This window comes from Marmota flaviventris, chromosome 7 (assembly GCF_047511675.1).
Source record: "Marmota flaviventris isolate mMarFla1 chromosome 7, mMarFla1.hap1, whole genome shotgun sequence".
Taxonomy (NCBI): Eukaryota; Metazoa; Chordata; class Mammalia; order Rodentia; family Sciuridae; genus Marmota; species Marmota flaviventris.
Window position 1 is genome coordinate 91,660,219 of NC_092504.1, and position 18,589 is coordinate 91,678,807.

The 18,589-nt window shown below is 34.6% G+C and overlaps 1 protein-coding gene across 1 annotated transcript in view; it reads right to left on the reverse strand.

Moving 5' to 3' along the window:
- The window catches only part of Gstcd (glutathione S-transferase C-terminal domain containing), a 185,342-nt gene extending 166,823 nt beyond the window's left edge, over nt 1-18,519 (reverse strand). The window contains exons 1-4 of the mRNA XM_034636144.2: nt 18,340-18,519; nt 9,322-9,762; nt 8,190-8,657; nt 667-918 (exon numbers count right to left, since the gene is read on the reverse strand). Coding sequence (XP_034492035.2) covers nt 667-918; nt 8,190-8,657; nt 9,322-9,750 — 1,149 coding nt within the window. The 5' untranslated portion in view covers nt 9,751-9,762; nt 18,340-18,519. The remainder of the gene's footprint in view (nt 1-666; nt 919-8,189; nt 8,658-9,321; nt 9,763-18,339) is intronic.
- Nucleotides 18,520-18,589: the final 70 nt, after the last annotated feature.

The following is an 18,589-nucleotide window of genomic DNA, read 5'->3' on the forward strand; positions in this document are numbered from 1 at the left end:
ACAAAACACTTTTTCAGAGCATTTCATATCGTTTCATATCAAAAGATAGGGAAAAAAAACCCTATTGGTAAAAACTTTATAATTAGTAAAATAATGCCCTAAAGAGAGAAATATATATCATATGTGTTCCTTTTATATGTATAACAAAAGCATTGATAAAACCAAAAAATAAAATAAAAAGAAAATTCAAACAATTCCAAAATCATAAATTTAGATAAAAACTTGATAAATAAATTGAGAAATTTATCTTTATATTTCTTTAATTTCAAAGTACCATCTCAAAATTAAAAAGACCAAGGCCAATACCTTGCAATAGAAAAACATCTGGTTAAAACAACACACTTGACCAGATATGATACTACATTGTTCCATGTCCCAAATATTAAAGAAACGTTTTAAGAAATACATTTTAAAATTTATATAAATGGGACTGATTTGGATCTAAAGATACATAATATTAAAAATTTTCAATTTTAGTAAATTTTTAATTTACTGCTTAAATGCAAAAGACTAGCAGAAATATTAATCAGTAAAAAAGTAAAGTAAGATTGCTATAAATAAAATTTATAAGAAAAGTTATGTCAATAAAAATTAGCAGTCAGGGTAGAATGCACAGCAACAATATCACATGGAATTTTGCAAAGAAAATTTAAACAGTTTAATTACCATTAATTTGGTCATAGTTGGTCTTGGTCCTCCTATAAATAAAGGATCATTTTGCTCCTCCACACCTGGGACCTCAGTTAAATTCAGATGTTGTTCACCTGAAGTAGTCAACAACTCTGGAAAATGGAGAAACTGGATCCCACACTTAGAAGCTGCTGTTTTTACTCCTGGAACTTCCTGAATCCTCTGGTACCAAGATGCAAGCAGTGGAAATTCTATCAGCTTCTCAGAACATTTCTTGCATATAATTGCCTAGGTAGGAAAAGGATAAGACACATTATTATGTATTTTTGTTTATAGCAGCTGTATTGAGGTTAACTTTCAGATCATAAAATTCACACATTTTAAGGATACAGTTCAAGCAATCCATTTTAGTAAATGGGGTGTTTTTGTTTTTGCTTATCCATTCACTAATTGATGTATACTTGCATATTTCTAGTTCCTGGCTATTACGAACAATGCCACTATACATAGGTGTATACCAGTGTTTGTGTAGAAAATTTTTTCACTTCATAAGAATAGATAATTCAGAAACAACTTTCTAGGTTATATAGTAACTGTACATTTAACTTTTAAATAAACCATTGAATTATTCTCCATGGTGGCCATACAATTTTATACTACCACTAGCAATGCACTGAGATTCCAATTTCTTTACATTTTGCCAATTATTGACATTGTGAGTAATTATTATCTTATCCATTCTTGTGGGTATATAGTTGTATCTCACTGTGACTTTCATTTGCATTTCCCTCTGATTAAAGATGCTGAGTTTATTCACCATTTGTGTATTTTCTTTGGCGATGTCTTATATGTTTTTATCATTCATTTTGTAATGTAAGAATTGGAAATAACTCAATAGTAAGGAAATGAAAAACTCAATTTAAAATGAGCAAAAGTCTGTACAGACAGCTTACTAAAACATATACACAGATGCCAACAAAACATATGAAAAAATGCTAATTTGCATGTCATTAGAGAATTGCATATTAAAACAAGGAGGTATTACCACGTATTTGTTATGGTTTACATATTAAGTGTCTCCCAAAAGCTCATGTGTGAGACAATGCAAGGAGATTTAGAGGTGAAATGATTGGGTTATGTGAGCTTTAACCCAATCAGTGAATTAGTCCCCTGACAGGTGTTATATAGGTAGGGTGTGGATGGAGGAGATGGGTCCCTGTGGGTGTGCCTTTGGGGTTTATATTTTGTGTTTTGTTGAGTAAAGGTGGGAGTAAAACTGGGGCTTTAAGGAAGTTGTACTTGTTAAAAACATTGCCAATATGTAATACTAGAATAAATAAAAATCTAGAACATTGACTACACCAAATGATAGTGAGGATATGGAACATTAGAAATTCTCCTTCTATGCTGGGATACAGATTGTAATATACTGTCACGACTTATAAAGACAGTTTGGCAGTTTCTTACAAAATGAAATATACTGTTACTATTCAATCTATCAGTCATGCTCTAGAGTTGAAAAATTATGTTGTCAGCTTATAATAGCTATATTCATAATTCTCAAGAAGATATACCAATGAAAAAATGAGGTATCATCTCAATCTACTTAGAATATTTATCATCAAAAAGACAAAAAATAAAAAATCATAGTGAGAATTCTGAAAAAGGGAAACTCTTACACACTGCTAGTGGGAATGTGAATTAGTACACCTATTATGAAAACCAGTATGGAGATTCCTCAGAAAACTAAAATTAGACCTACCATATGATCTAGCACTTCCACTACTGAGTATATATCCAAAAGAGATGTAATCATTATACAAAAAAGATACTTGCTCCCCCATTTTTATGACAGCACTATTTGCAATAGTCAAAATATGGAATCAATCCAGATGCCCTTCAATGGATGCATAAAGAAAATGTGGAGGCTAGGGTTGTGGCTCAGAGGAAGAGCACTCGCCTAGCATGTGTGAGGCACTGAGTTCGATCCCCAGCACTACATAAAAATTAAATAAAGGTATTGTGTCCACCTACAACTAAAGAATAAATTTAAAAATAAAAGAAAGAAAATGTGATATATTTCCTCAATGGAATAATATTCAGCCACAAAAGAATGAATTCTGTCATTTACAACATGGATGGAAGGTCATTATACTAAGTGAAACAAGACTGCTATGTGTTCTTACTCATTTGTGGAAACTAACAAGTCAACCATGTAGAGGATGGAATGGAATAGAGGCAGGAGGGAGGAAAGATAAAAAGAAGTCACTGAGGGGCAACAAAAGCACAGGGTAATCACTTCTGATTCTTCTTTAGCACAGTAGGGTAATAAATGAAACAACCTATTATATATTTCAAAATGACTAAAAAAGAATAATATATCTAACACATAAAAATGATTAATGGTTGAAGACGGAAATGCTTATAACCCTAATGTGCTTATGACATATTGTACATATATATTGAATTACCATAATGTATCCCAAACAAATTCTTCTCAAGTTCAAGAGTCAAATTGATCACAACACAATAATTTTGAGTGACTTTAACACACCTCTCTTACTACTGGTAGATCTTCCAAACAAAAATTGAATAAAGAAACTATAGAACTCAACAATATAATCAATAACTTAGACTTAACTGACATATATAGAATATTTCAACCTGCATCAAGCGGATAACACTTTCTTCTCAGCAGCACATAGATCCTTCTCTAAAATAGATCATATAATATGCCACAAAGCAATTCTTGGCAAATACAAAAAAGTACAGATACTACCATGCATTTTATCAGATCAAAAATGGAATAAAATTAAAAATCAATGACAAAATAAAAAATAACAATTACTCCAACATCTGGAGACTAAACAATATGCTACTGAATTAACAATGGGTTGCAGAAGACATCAAGGAGGAGATTAAAAAATTCTTAGACATGAATGAGAACATAAACACAACATATCAATATCGCTGGGACACTATGAAAGCAGTACTAAGAGGAAAGTTTATTGCATGGAGTTCATTCCTTAAAAGAAGAAAAAAATCAACAAACAAATGTCATCACGTTACATCTCAAAGCCCTAGAAAAAGAACAAATCAACAACAAAAGCAGTAGAAGGCAAGAAATAATCAAAATTAGAGCTGAGATCAATGAAATCAAAACAAAAGAAACAACTGAAACAATTGAAAAAATAAAAAGTTGGTTTTTAGAAAAATAAATAAAATTGACAGACCCTTAGCTACGCCAACGAAGAGAAGGAGAGAGAAAACTCAAATTACCAGAGTAAGTGATGAAAAAGATAATATCACAACAGACACTACAGAAATACAGAAGATAGTTAGAAATTATTTTGAAAACTTATAATCCAATAAAATAGAAGACATTGAAGGCATCTGCCACAGTCTGGCTGGGCACAATTCAGGAGCCACTTGTCAAAAGAAACAAACTTTTTATTTTTAGAACACACACACCACACCACACAGCTCCTCAGGAAAAACCCTCAGAGCCCAACTGCCACCACCGGGTTCCCACAAGCCTCTCAACCTCCCCCACTCCTCCTGCTCTTGAGGACAATTGGCTGGGTCGCGTGGGTGGAGCCAAAAAATGTCTCCCAATGAGCAGCTCCGTGGTCTGAAAGGGCGGGGAAACAGCCCAATGAGCATCACCGCAGAGGAGCCAATCAGTTGGCAGCTAGAAGTTTGCTGGGGCCACTGCGAGCCAATCATCAGCTGGCAGCTGGAAGTTTGCTGGCAGCTGGAAGTTTGCTGGGGCCCCTTGGGTTGTGGCTCTCAACAGGCATCAACAAATTTCTTAAGTCATATGATGTACCCAGATTGAAACAGGAAGATATACACAATTTAAACGGACCAATATCAAATGATGAAATAGAAGACGCCATCAGAAGCCTACAAACCAAGAAAAGCCCAGGACCGGAAGGATACACAGCCGAGTTCTACAAGACCTTTAAAGAAGAACTAATACCAATACTCTTCAATTTATTTCAGGAAATAGAAAAAGAGACAGCACTTCCAAACTCATTCTATGAGGCCAAAATCACCCTGATTCCAAAACCAGGCAAAGGCACATCAAAGAAAGAAAACTATCTCAAATGAACATAGATAGCAAAATTCTCAATAAAATTCTGAAAAATCGAATACAAAAAAAAAAAATCAAAAGATTGTGCACCACGATCAAGTGGGATTCATCCCAAGGATGCAAGGTTGGTTCAACATATGGAAATCAATAAATGTAATTCATCACATCAATAGATTCAAAGATAAGAATCATATGATCATCTCAATAGATGCAGAAAAAGCATTCAACAAAATATAGCATCCTTTCATGTTCAAAACACTAGAAAAACTAGGGATAACGGGAACATATCTCAACATCCTAAAGGCTATCTACGATAAGCCCCAAGCCAACATCATTCTAAATGGAGAAAAATTGAAGGTATTCCCTCTAAAAACTAGAACAAGACAGGGATGCCTATTTCACCACTTAACATAGTTGTTGAAATACTGGCCAGACCAATTAGACAGATGAAAGAAATTAAAGGGATACGTATAGAAAAAGAAGAACTTAAATTAGCACTATTTGCTGATGATATGATTCTATACCTAGAAGACCTAAAAACTCCACCAGAAAACTTCTAGAACCAGTAAATGAATTCAGCAAAGTAGCAGGATATAAAATCAACACCCATAAATCAAAGGCATTTCTGTATATCAGGACAAATCCTCTGAGAGGAAAACTACCCCATTTACAATAGCCTAAAAAAAAAAAAAAAAACAACTTGGGAATCAACTTAACGAAAGAGGTGAAAGATTTATACAATGAAAACTACAGAACCCTAAAGAAAGAAATCAAAGAAGACCTTAGAAGATGGAAAGATCTACCTTGCTCTTGGATAGACAGAATTAATATTATCAAAATGACCATACTTCCCAAAGCACTATTCAGATTTAATGCAATTCCTATCAAAATCCCAATGGCATTCCTCATAGAAATAGAAAAAGCAATCATGAAATTCATCTGGAAAAATAAGAGACCCAGAATAGCTAAAGCAATCCTTAGCAGGAAGAGTGAAGCAGGTGGCATCACTATACCAGACCTTAAACTATACTACAGAGCAACAGTAACAAAAACAGCATGGTATTGGCACCAAAACAGACTGATAGACCAATGGTACAGAATGGAGGACACAGAGACTAACCCACAAAATTACAATTATCTTCTATTAGACAAAGTTGCCAAAAATATGCACTGGAGAAAACATAGCCTCTTCAACAAATGGTTCTGGGAAAACTGGAAATCCATATGCAAAAAAATGAAATGAAACCCCTATCTCTCACCATGCACAAAACTCAACTCAAAGTGGATCAAGGACCTAGGAATTAAACCAGAGACTCTGTGTCCAATAGAAGAAAGAATAGGCCCTAATCTTCATCATGTGTGATTAGGCCCCAACTTCCTTAAAAAGATTACTATAGCTCAAGAATTACAACCAAGAATCAATAAATGGGATGGAATCAAACTAAAACGTTTCTTCTCAGCAAAAGAAACAATTTGTGTGGTGAATAGAGAGCCTACATCTTGGGAGCAAATTTTTACCCCTCACACATCAGATAGAGCACTAATCTCTAGGGTATATAAAGAACTCAAAAAGCTAAGCACCAAAAACACCCAAATAACCCAATCAATAAATGGGCCAAGGACCTGAACAGACACTTCTCAGAAGAGGATATATAATCAATCAACAAATATATGAAAAAATGTTCATCATCTCTAGCAATCAGAGAAATGCACATCAAAACTACTCTAAGATATCATTCTCATTCCAGTCAGCTATTATGAAGACAAACAACAGAAAGTGTTGGCAAGGATGTTGGGGAAAAGGTACACTCATACATCGCTGGTGGGACTGCAAATTGGTGCAGCCAATATGGAAAGCACTATGGAGATTCCTTGGAAAACTGGGAATGGAACCACCATTTGACCCAGCTATCCCTCTCCTTAGTCTATACCCAAAAGACTTAAAAACAGCAAACACAGGGACACAGCCATATCAATGTTTATAGCAGCACAATTCACAATAGTTAAACTGTGGAACCAACCTAGATGCCCTTCAGTAGATGATGGATTTAAAAAAATGTGGCATATATACACAATGGGATATTACTCAGCAATAAAAGAGAATAAAATCATGACATCTGCAGGTAAATGGGTGGCGTTGGAGAAAATAATGCTAAGTGAAGTTAGCCAATCCCAAAAAACAAATGCCAAATGTTTTCTCTGATATAAGGAGGCTGATTCATAGTGGGGTAGGGAGGGGGAGCATGGAAGGAATAGAGGAACTCTGGATAGGGCAGAGGGATGGGAGGGGCAAGGAGGGGCAGAGGGTTAGCAAGGATGGTGGAATGTGATGGACAATATTATCCAAAGTACATGTATGAAGACACGAATTTGGTGTGAACATACTTTATATACAACCAGAGATAGGAAAAATTGTGCTGTATATGTGTAATAAGAATTGTAATGCATTCCACTGTCATTTATTTTTAAAAAAAATTTAATAAATTTTTTTTAAAAAAAGAATCAACTAGAAGATTGTAGCAAGCTAGCTTTCCATGTTCATTCTGATATATTTTCACCCTGTTCTTTTTTACTCCAGAGAGGATAAAACATAGGTATAATAAATACAGATACAGATAGATCTCTCTACTAGGAAAGAAAATGTTCCATCCATTTCTCCCACAACATAAAATAGCACTTAATCTTATAGAGAACTAAAAAATATATAAACAAAGATAAAATCTTTCTGATTTGATAATACCTGGAACAATGAGATTAATATTTTAGGTGATTACTTAATTATAAAATATAGCTGATAAGATTTTTTTGTTTTTGTTTTTTTATGCAAGACCCCCTAATATTATAAGGTGATTATAACAATTTGAAATTCATGGTAACAATTGCTACCATTATGGTAATTTAAAAGTCATAATATTAATTCATTTTTCTTTTTATTGATTATATTAGAGTGTATGTGAGTTACAACTGTAACAACTACCTAAGATAATCAACTAATAGGGAAAAGGTTTATTTTGTCTCAATTTGAGATTTCAGATCATGGTTACTTCATCCTCTTAATTTGGGCCTGTGGTGATAGCTTATAACAGCAGGAGCGCATAGTAGAAGAGGCCTATTAACCTCATAGCAATCAGGAAGTAAATAGAGACCGAAAAGGGCAGTGTTCCAACACTTTAAAGGGCGTGCCCCTAGTAATGTAACTTCCTTCCATTAAGCTCCACATTCCTAAAGTTTCCACCCTTGGGGAAACCTGGGGAAGCCTTCAACACATGAGCCTTTTGGGGACTGTCAAGATCCAAATTACAACAAAGAGTTCTTATTATCTCCATTTTAAAGATAAAAAGAAATGGAGACAGATATTAACAATTTGCTCAGAACATAATGATTTAATAGAATTGGAATTCAAACTAAGCAGATTCATAGATTGAAACTCAAAGAAACATAAACACTTTAGATAAAATCTTACCAAAAAATGATGGATACAGGGCATAAGCACAATATCTGCCAAAGTGAAGTAAAGCCCTTCTGCAAATACATGTTCCAGAGGTGGAAGGTCAGAGGCTTTTGCTTTCCTTATGTGAGAAGGCTCCCTGTTGGTAGTAACTGGTTCCTCCTGCACTCTGAGCTTGGAGAATGCCATGTTCAATTCCAGACTCTTGGATGAAGAGTCCAACTCTTCAGATATTTCCTGTGTTTGGACCTTGTTCTTTGCTTTTCCCTTAGCAAGGGCAGGCTTATCTCCAGCAGTCCTCTGTTGTTTTAGCTTCTGCCTTCGGAGTTTGTCATCATTGTGCACTCTAACAGGTTCACTAAGCTTCTTCTCCAGCTGTAGTACTTCCATAGGTATAGTTGGGAGTTGGTCAGAAGACTCTCTGAGAAAATTCTCAATAGCCAATGGGATGGTGAGTTCACATAGCCTGGTCCACTGACTAACCTATAAAACAAAATAAGAAATGAAAGGATTCTTCATTCTCAATATAACTTGAACAAAAATAACTCTTATTGAGAAATAACACTGGTTTAGATCATTTAAGTCTTGGTGCAAATCATCCCTGGGCTACGTTTTATGCTTTATGGAGATATTAGTACAGTGCTTCAGACATGAAAAACATTAAACAATGAAGGTTTTGCAAGGCTGTGTCCTCTTACTGAATAAGCATTACTTCCCAAACTTTTAAAAATACATCTCCCCACACAAAAAACAAAAACAAAAACAAAAGCACATGACTTCCAAAGCACTAAAAATTCTCTAAGTAGGCTCTGGGGACGTGGCTCAGCAGTAGACTTTGCCTGATACAGCAAAACAGAAAAATAAATAAAATTAAATTAAAATAAAATACATAATCCTCAATCTAACTGAAATAAAGAATAAAAACAAGTTATTCTCTTAAAAATGTCTTCAAGCTTCATAAATTAAATCCAAATTCTTATTTTTCAATACTTCAGTGTAATACTGACATACATGAAGGACTACTTTATTTCATTGGTTCTCTGGGTTTATAAATAAATTTTATTCCTAACTGAAAGTGAAAATAAATGGTCAAGTGAATATGTTATTATCATTGTGTAGTTTTAATAACAAGAGACCTTATACTTACTTCAGCGCAGGCTTTCAAACAAGTCTTTTTAAAACCCAGAAGTTCCAAAATTTCCTTCCTTGAAGGGTCTGCTTCATATGATTTCTGGATAATGTGTCTTAGTACAACAGCAAGTCCTGCTCTACAAAAATTGTCTGGTCGTTCTACCACCGCAGGTAAACAGCAATTCTGGACTATTGGTGGGAGCTCCTCCTTTGAGATAACCTGAATTTCAACATCCTGGGACAACACATCTCTAAGTAGTTCAATATCTGTACTTTCTCTGGTGAGGACTAAGTAAACTTTAAATATTTTGCAGTCACAGTATGATAACAAGAATAAAGTCACAGCTGTATGAAGAGGAAAGATGCATCCTTCTGTTTGGTGAGAAAAGTCCAGGTATAGATATTCTTCTGTAAGACTTTTCTTAATGCCTTTCATTTTCTTCATTCATTGGGCCACCTAAAGCATAAATTGAAGTAATTATAGGCCTTGAATAGAATTTGATAATTCAGAAGCTAAAATTAAAAAATGAATGTTTTAAATCCTGTTCTGAAAATCAGTAAGACTTTGTGATGTTACATGAATGTGTCTCTCAAGACTGAAATGTCTTCCAGAACTTTCCCCCAACTTGTGAAATAAACTAGTCTCAGGAGGCAGTTTTTACACCAACTTCTTTTAAAATGAGCATACTATAGTGCTTTTTAATAGAATATTCTTAATTTCTCTTTTTCTTTACACCCCCATAACTAATTTATTAGCAGCTCTATCCTCCAAGTATATTTAGGATCTAATTATTTCACAGCATTTCCATTGCTTCCACTGTGACCCCAGTCATTACCACCTCTTTTATGAATTACAACAAATGCTTCCTATCTTTGCTTTACATCTTACCTCCCCTCTAGTCTATTGTCAAAACAGCAGCCAAAGTGATTGTTTAAAATGAAGTAATGCCATTACTCAGTTCAAACCCTCCAATGTCTTCCAAGTTTACCGGTAGAAGAGCCAAAGTTCCTACAGTGGTCTAAAAGATCTCCTTTCATGTGTTCTTTGTTCATCTTATCAACTTTCCTCATTGCTCACTGCTCCAACCAAAGTAAATTGTTATTTCCTACAAAAACTCTGGGAGCATCTCCTACTTTGGGGCCTTTGCATTTGTTGTTTCCAGAATCTAGAACACTCCCTTAAGGTATTTCTCAAAGGCACTGCTTAGGGAAACCTTCCCTGGCTACTCTTTTTGATATTGTAAATCCTAATCCTATTCTCCCTGAAAACAGAAAATTTCTATGCTTTAATTTTCTCCATAGCACTTATCACAATTATAGCATACTGTTTGTTTGGTGTCTCCTAACTAGAATAATCCATGAGAGTAGATATTTTGTTTTGTTAACCACTATGCCTGAAGCAGGGAATACTATATATTTATATATAATAAAGTATTTTTGAATGAATGCATGGATAAGTACATACATAGGGTGTTTTAAAGATGCATACACACACACTTGAGGTCAAATTATTCCTTTAAGAGTTCTGTCAATTATCAAGACTTCTTGAGTCATAAATTTTCTGGATCCAGCATCTTCCATGTTCTAATACATAAATAGTGATTCCAAAACTGACACTAGATGGTGCTCTTTAAAACCATTGGCTACACAAGTATGTAAAAGGAAAATGGCATATAGAAGGAAAAAAATTGTTTTGTTTTAAAGCCTTAAAAAGTACACATGCAACTTTATCATTTAAGTGCATTTGAAATGTTAGTGTACCCTTAATTTTAGAAAACCTTCAAATTTTCGTTTAATACTCTATATTCCTCTGGATTTTTGTTATTGTTGTTCATCAAAAGCATGAGTCATCACTGTTTAATTAATTTTCTTGGTTCAACTATATTTTTTCTTCTATGAAAGCGTTTATAATCCATTATAGCAAAGAAATGTAGTGAAGTACCCACTTATAAAACTTTTTGGTAACATGAATACTGTTATTTTGTTGTTGAAACATAGAGATCTGTACCATGGTTACTTTATTAAAGGATTATCTGAAAAGCTGGGCACAATGGTACATGCCTATAATTCCAGGAACTCTGAAGATTTAGGTAGGAGGATTACAAGTTCCAGGCTACCCTCCAGCAACTTAGAAGCTCAGCAACTTAGTGAGATCCTGTCTCAAAATGAAAAATTAAAAGGACTATGATGTTGTTCAGTGGGTAAGTATTCCTGCCTGGTTTAAATCCACAGAACCACCTCCGCCCCCCCCCCCCCCCCCAAAAAGGAAGAAAGAAAGAAAAAACAGATTATTTAAGAACAATCATTTTTTAACCCGTGGAAACCACAATCCTCCCTAAGATTGATTTTTTTTTTTTTTGGTAGGGGAGCACCTAGAACTCTTTCATTCAAAACAAAAGAGTAAAGGATATTTATTAAAGTTAACATTCACAGGTAAAAAGAACCAACCGTACTTTCTAGGAAATCTCTTTGAGGAGTTTACCCTCGAAATTTACAGCTGATTAATTTGTCAATCCTCTTGAATTATTCTCCTGACAGTGGACTATAATGAAAATACCTAAGTGCTTTAAGAAGGTAGATTTAAAGGAAACATGATCAATTACCTCATTTATTTAGCAGTATAAAAATAGTAACTATACAACTAGTCCTGCTAGTACTTTCTATTAAAAAAAAAATGCCAGGCTATTTTAAAGCTTTTGAATTAAGATATGGAGATGGGGGATGGGAACACATTTATATTTGCCACTTTCTAAGGAACATAAAAAGTATGAAAATAGGCTTCTACACATATTCTATAAACTTTCTTTACTGAGAGCACTTAATAAATATTAAATGTCATCAAAATAAAATAAAAATGCCTATGATGAAATCCAAAACTTTGAGATACCCAAAGGAAAAGTACTGTGAATGGTGTATATAAATACATAATTTTTCAATATAGATGTTGCTATTTTATCTTGGGAGATTAAAATTTTTACCTAATCTTTTTTACCTAAAATTTTTACCTCTTAGAGCTAAAAAAAAAAAAACCCTCCTTGGGCAATTTCTCCCCATTATGTTTTTAAAATAAATCTTAAATATTTAGTAAATCTGTACTAATTTTATATCTTTCTTTTTTGGGGGGAGGTGGTACCAGGGATTGAACTCAGGGGCACTCAACCACTGAACCACATCCCAAGCCCTATTTTGTATTTATTTTATTTAGAGACAGGGTCTCATTGAGTTGCTTAGTACCTTGATGTTGCTGAGACTGGCTTTGAACTCAAGACCTTCTTGCCTCAGCCTCCTGAGCTGCTGGGATTACAGGCATGTGCCAATTTCGCCCAGCTACATAACTTTTGAAAACTTGCCCTGAGCCTTGAATTTTTCAAAAAAGAACATAGTTCTTGTTAGAAGTTCAAATACCACACACACACACAAAATTCATTTTCTCTTCTTTTTCTACCTTGAGAATTTCTAAGTTCATTAATTATATATCATGAGCTTTAAGAAGGTAGGTACAATAGAAGCAACTTCTGGGTCTCCAGGGCTTCTGGGAATGACTTGTGTTACACCATATTACATTTTTGCCATGTACAGAGATAGTTTCATTTGCTCTGCCTCTGCTTTTACATGTGCCACTCTGTAAGCACTCCTGAGAGGGAGTGAAAAAGCAGAAGACAAAACCACAAACTTCAGAAGCCAAACAGAGCTAGTAATGTGTGCAGCTCTTCCCTGGACACACGAATGTGCTTGTGTTTCTTGCAGAAAGAACAAATAACTAAAAAGAAAAAAAATGAACCATTAGTTTCATTACTTCAGAATCAAGTTCAAATGGTTGCACTAATCACAGCTTTAAAATTTAGGCATTTAGACTTTATCTGCATTCTCAGTCTAATTAATGGACTTTGGCTTTGATCAATTAAAATGTTTCATATATAAAAAAGGGAAATGAGTTTAGAGGTTTTTTTAAATATCAAATCTCCTTGCTACTTAATTCCAGGCATGTTTTCATGAAAATGTTTGTGTATGTGTATTTATGACAAAAAGGGAGAGGAAGAAGGAGGAGAAGGAGGAGGAGGAGGAGGAGGAGGAGGAGGGGGAGGGGGAGGGGGAGAGGGAGAGGGAGAGGGAGAGAGAGAACAGTAAACACTGAAAATAAGCATGTTTCTCCATAAGCTGGAAAAAAAGTTCAAAAGTGTTGTGCTCAAAATCAAAACAAGCTCTTTGGCAACTAAATATTACATAATAAGTCATACACTATATGAGAATACCAAAAAATTTGTTATGCAGCATATTATAAGCCAGTGATTTTTTTTTCATTAAAAAGGGAAATAATTGAATTTATAAGGGGAACTTTGAAAACACTCAGAATAGGCATTTTTCTAATATAAATAGTACTATTAGGGGTTGTGGCTGTAGCTCAGTGGTAGAGCACCTGCCTCACATGGGTAAGGACTGGGTAGATCCTCAACACCACATAAAATTAAATAAAGATATTGTGTCCATCTACAACTAAAAATTATTTTTTAAAATAGTACTATTATATAAACTTAGAATTTTATAAATTGAAATCCATTGCAATTTTATTGAAGCAATAATTTAACCAAAGTGAAAATCATTAGAAACTTTGTTATTTTAAGTGAGGGTATTAGTCTCAATAACTCTTGAGAAAGATCTCTACTCTAAGGATGGCAAATTCGAGGCCAGCCTTAGCATCACAGTGAGACCCTGTCCCAAAATAAAAAATAAAATGGGTTCAGGATGTAGCTCAGTGATTAAGCATCTGTGGTTTTAATCCCTGGTATAAAAACCAAACCAAACCAAACCAAAACAAAAAACTCCATTCCAAAGACTGGTCTATTGGGTTATTTGATGATTCTCAGTACTGGATTAAGTTTGGGGCAGTTTCTTGCTGATTTCTTTTACTGGATACTTCTCAGACCTGTCAGTGACCCAAAGCTCAGGGCTTTGCCCTCTATACTTAATCTTTTGATTACTGGATTTCAAATTTTTGATCATGCCACACAATAAGAAATGAATTTTATAATATCACTATGCACAGAATAAAAACAAAACAAAAATGTCTTGGAAAAAATACTTTACTACGTGGGATAAATCTGGTATTTTTAGTTCATACTTTTTCTTTCTTTTAAAATGCTATTAATTCAATAAATTGATTTCATGCGCCCTTAATGGGACACAATTCACACTATGACATCACTGTTCTAGGTGATCTCCAGTGCCAGTTTTAAATATCATCTGACTCCCATATTTATACCACAGCCATATCCTCTCCTCTGAACTCACTCCTATATTCTATTTGACATCACCACCTTGATATTTTTCCAAACCTATTCCTCTTTCCTTATTGGTCCTGTTTTTGGTCAAATGAAACACCATTCACCCAGCTACTTAAAACAAAGTCTGAAATCCTGCTCAACTGCTTTTTCCTCTCATACCCTGACTTGTCTACCTTTGAAATATAGACTAAATTTAATTTCTCATTGCCTCTCCCACTACAAATCTAAGTCATCACCTAGTCTTAAAAGTACTACTAAAAAAAAAAAAAAAAAAAAAGCCTATTAACAACCCCCCTCAGCCCCATTCTCCACATATTATTGTACTCTCCAATAAGTCAGAGTGATATTTTAAAAATATAAATTAGTTCATGACCCTGCCCAAAACTACCCAATGATTCCCCCGATACTTAGAATAAAATCCAGATGTCCCATATGGCCTATGGGGATTAATGAGATCCTACCTATCCTTTTCTGACCTCATCTACTATTCTTTCTCACTCCCTTTCAACAATAGTTTTTGCTGTTCTTGGAAGATGTCAGGAACACTTCCACTTGAGAATTTTTGTACTTGCTATTCCCTTTGCTCAGAATGCTTCTGTCCAAGATACTCACTTTCTTCATCTCATTGATTTCTCTGCATAAGAATTATCTCAAAGCAGCCTCTCCTGACTACCTGAATGGAAAAATCTCTCCCAATCACTTTCTAGCTTCTTATCCAGCTTTTTTTTTTTTTTTCCTTTGTAGCACATATTACCTGACACTTATCTCCAATACTTAATAGTGCTCAAATTTTAGTTCAGGGAATGAATAAGGAATGAATATACAAATTAATGGCAATAATTACTACCTTGAGAATACTATTGAGAAATTCATTCTTGGTAAACACAAGCCTCATTCTTTATGATGCCATTTTTTTTTTCTCTTTCAAATTCATCTGTTTAAAGGGTAAAGGCAAATTAATAAGAAAAAAAACAAGATCACCTTTGTGAGCTGATTCACAAAAAGTATAACTGGAATACACTCAAACTTCTGAATAAACTATAAAAATTTTTGTTATATTGATATTTAGGCAAAAGTAGTAAGAATCTAAAGTAGATTCTATATACTTATCTAGCAAGTACAACATTTATACAATAAGAATTATAAAGTAATGGATAAGAGCCCAGACACTTGGCCAAACTCTATTCTGGTTCTTAGTACCTATAAAACTTTTCTTCACCTTAATTTTCTCTTTATAAGAATACTAATAACAGTACCTATCATATATTGTGCTGTGAGAACAAAACAATGACTGTCATATAGTAAGTCTCTAAATTCCAGCTATTATTATTCTCTTTGTTTTTCTCAAGTGCTGGTCAAAACCAGACCCTTGCACATGTTAGGTAAGCATTCTATCACTGGACTATTTCCCCAGCCCCTATTATTCATTTATAACTTATCTCTGAATTCTTTATCCACTGACATTATTGAAATGCACAAATGTTGAGGCACAAAAATCCAAATTTTGCTTTACATTCCAAAATATCTTCTCAGGAAAAGTAGGGAATATTATGTATTTTGTCCATCAAATACTGGAAAAACTTGGTAACTGAGTCATAAAATGGTACACTAGAAATGGGAAACTCTGTAAGTCCACATATTAACCAACAATATTGTACAAAATAAGTAGTTTGACACAATTTACAAGTACAAAAAATACTTGTTTTAAAGATTAAAATTTAAACCTGTGTAAATTCTCTCATGTCAAATTGCTCAGCTTTTTGAATAATTAGAACTTAATTCATATTTTATACCTTTCATAAACAGCACTATTTGTTTTCAAATTCTATCATATTTTATTACAATGATACAAGTCTGTAAAAAAAAAAAAGAAACGAAAAGCTTACTTCTCCAAAGATAGACAATGCTAATTATATTAAATATTAAAGATCAAGGAAAATGAAATCTGAACTTTTCCAGCATTTATTACATTATATAAAGAGGAGGCAGGAGATAGTTAAGTTCTAAAGGATAAATCCTATGATTAAAATTAACTGCTTTCTTATCTGGGCTAGAACTTCAAAAATAATTTTAAACTAAAAAAGAACTTACTATAACCCTAGTCATAAAAGAAGTTTGTAATCTCTCTGGAGAAGCAGGGTATCATCTGTTGCCATGGAGTCAATTCTGGCAGCTAAGCTTGACCTCATAATTAACAGGGATCCCCAGCATGAAATATTTAAAAGATTAAAAATATTAGCAAGCCCAACACAAAAATTACTGAATTTCTACAGCAAACATACCTGTTCTTGTTATGATCTATATAGTTTAAAACCCTGCATTCCAAGTACTAATCATAACAGAATTCAGTAGGCTACCCTGATTACTTATGGATAAAAACACATATACCAGGTACCTGTGCATATTGACAAATATGTCAGTTGGCTACCTTCATGGGTAACCTCAGAACTTGTTAGTTGCAAGGCCTGCTAAATTGTTGCTAATAAAAGGCAAATTGGATATTAAGTATTCTTATTTCACATAGGCCCCTATATAAAAGCTACAAAGTAAACTATGTTTAAAACAAAACTCAATGGGCCCATTCCTACAGAAGATCAAGTTTGGGCTTTGTTTCAAGTAGGGAAAACACATAGGAGTGTAAATAAAATAATAAACTAATAAAACAGTTCTCAAATCTCAGACTTTGTCAGTCTTGTTCTTGAAGAGTTAGGCTTCTTAATATGATGTCTTCAGGTATAACTCAAACACAATTTCAAGTAACAGATATGCTTAGGGCAATCATATCAGTAGCATATACTTTCCCCCAGGAGTTAAGAAAATATTGCTTAATGTCTGATTTATTAAATATGACAGCAAATCACTCAGTTGTGTTTAATATTAGTTTATTTTCATAATATCTAAATGACCATATTTACATGTTTAAATTTATCACATCACTAGTTCTTGCAAGCTTTTGCATTTTCTATTGTAAACATTTTCTCCAGATGAGCTTTAAAAACACAGAAATTATTCATTTATTCTTTATCAATAATTTAGAACGAGAAATACTGAGTGTTACCATCCATTCGAGAATTTATGATAAGGAATAAGATCTTGGCATTAAGAATAAAGAGAGGGAAAAAAGTCACCTAAATCCAAAACCAGGTAGGGGGTGAAATGGGAAGTACATGTATGAGAAAACATTTTTGAAGCCAGAGTAACTTTTATGCATTTTAAACAAATTTTCTATATAAGTTAATAACCGAAGAGAAACATTGCTTTGATAGTGTGACATGAATAAATGTCTTAAAATGATGCATATCGTGTGGAGTAACTATTAAATAGTATTCACTTCCTCCAATCAGGAAGAGCTGCAATGGAAAACTAAGTGACAAAAGTTAAAAGCATGATCCAAGAAGTCTTGTAATCACTTAACAGCAAACGGCCCCGCAAACCCCAACAACTGGAAGTTGCTCCAGACCTCAATAGGTAAAGAATAGGTGAGAACTGGTTGGGGAAACAGGACACCGCAAAAAAAAAAAAAAAAAAAAGCTGCTAAAGGGAACAAACCCCTCCACCTGCGCACCCTCACGAATTGTGGCCAGAAAGTCTGAGGTTTACTCAGGGTTGAAGAGACTTTGGAACAATGATTTCAAGTCCTTGCCCTTCCCACCCTTTCCGCGCATCCTCAACCCTCTCAACTCCTACTGCAAGAACGGTGATTAAGGGGTCGAGGGGGCCGAGTGAGCCAGCCGCTAGAGCGCCCTCTTTACCTGGTCGCAGAGGCGCGGCCAGGCAGGGAGGGTGCGTGAGCGTGTCGGCGACACCTGCCGCCTGCGCCTTTCCGCCCGGCCGGAGCCGGGATGCCGATGCTACTTCTGCGAGCCACGGCCCGCCTCGCTTCCAGAGAGAAGAAAGAACAACAGGCAAGACGTCTAGAATACCCGCGCCACCCGTCATTCATAATCCGGCGGACCGGAAGCCGATGGGTTACGTCACTTCCTTCTGTCTCACTGCCAAACA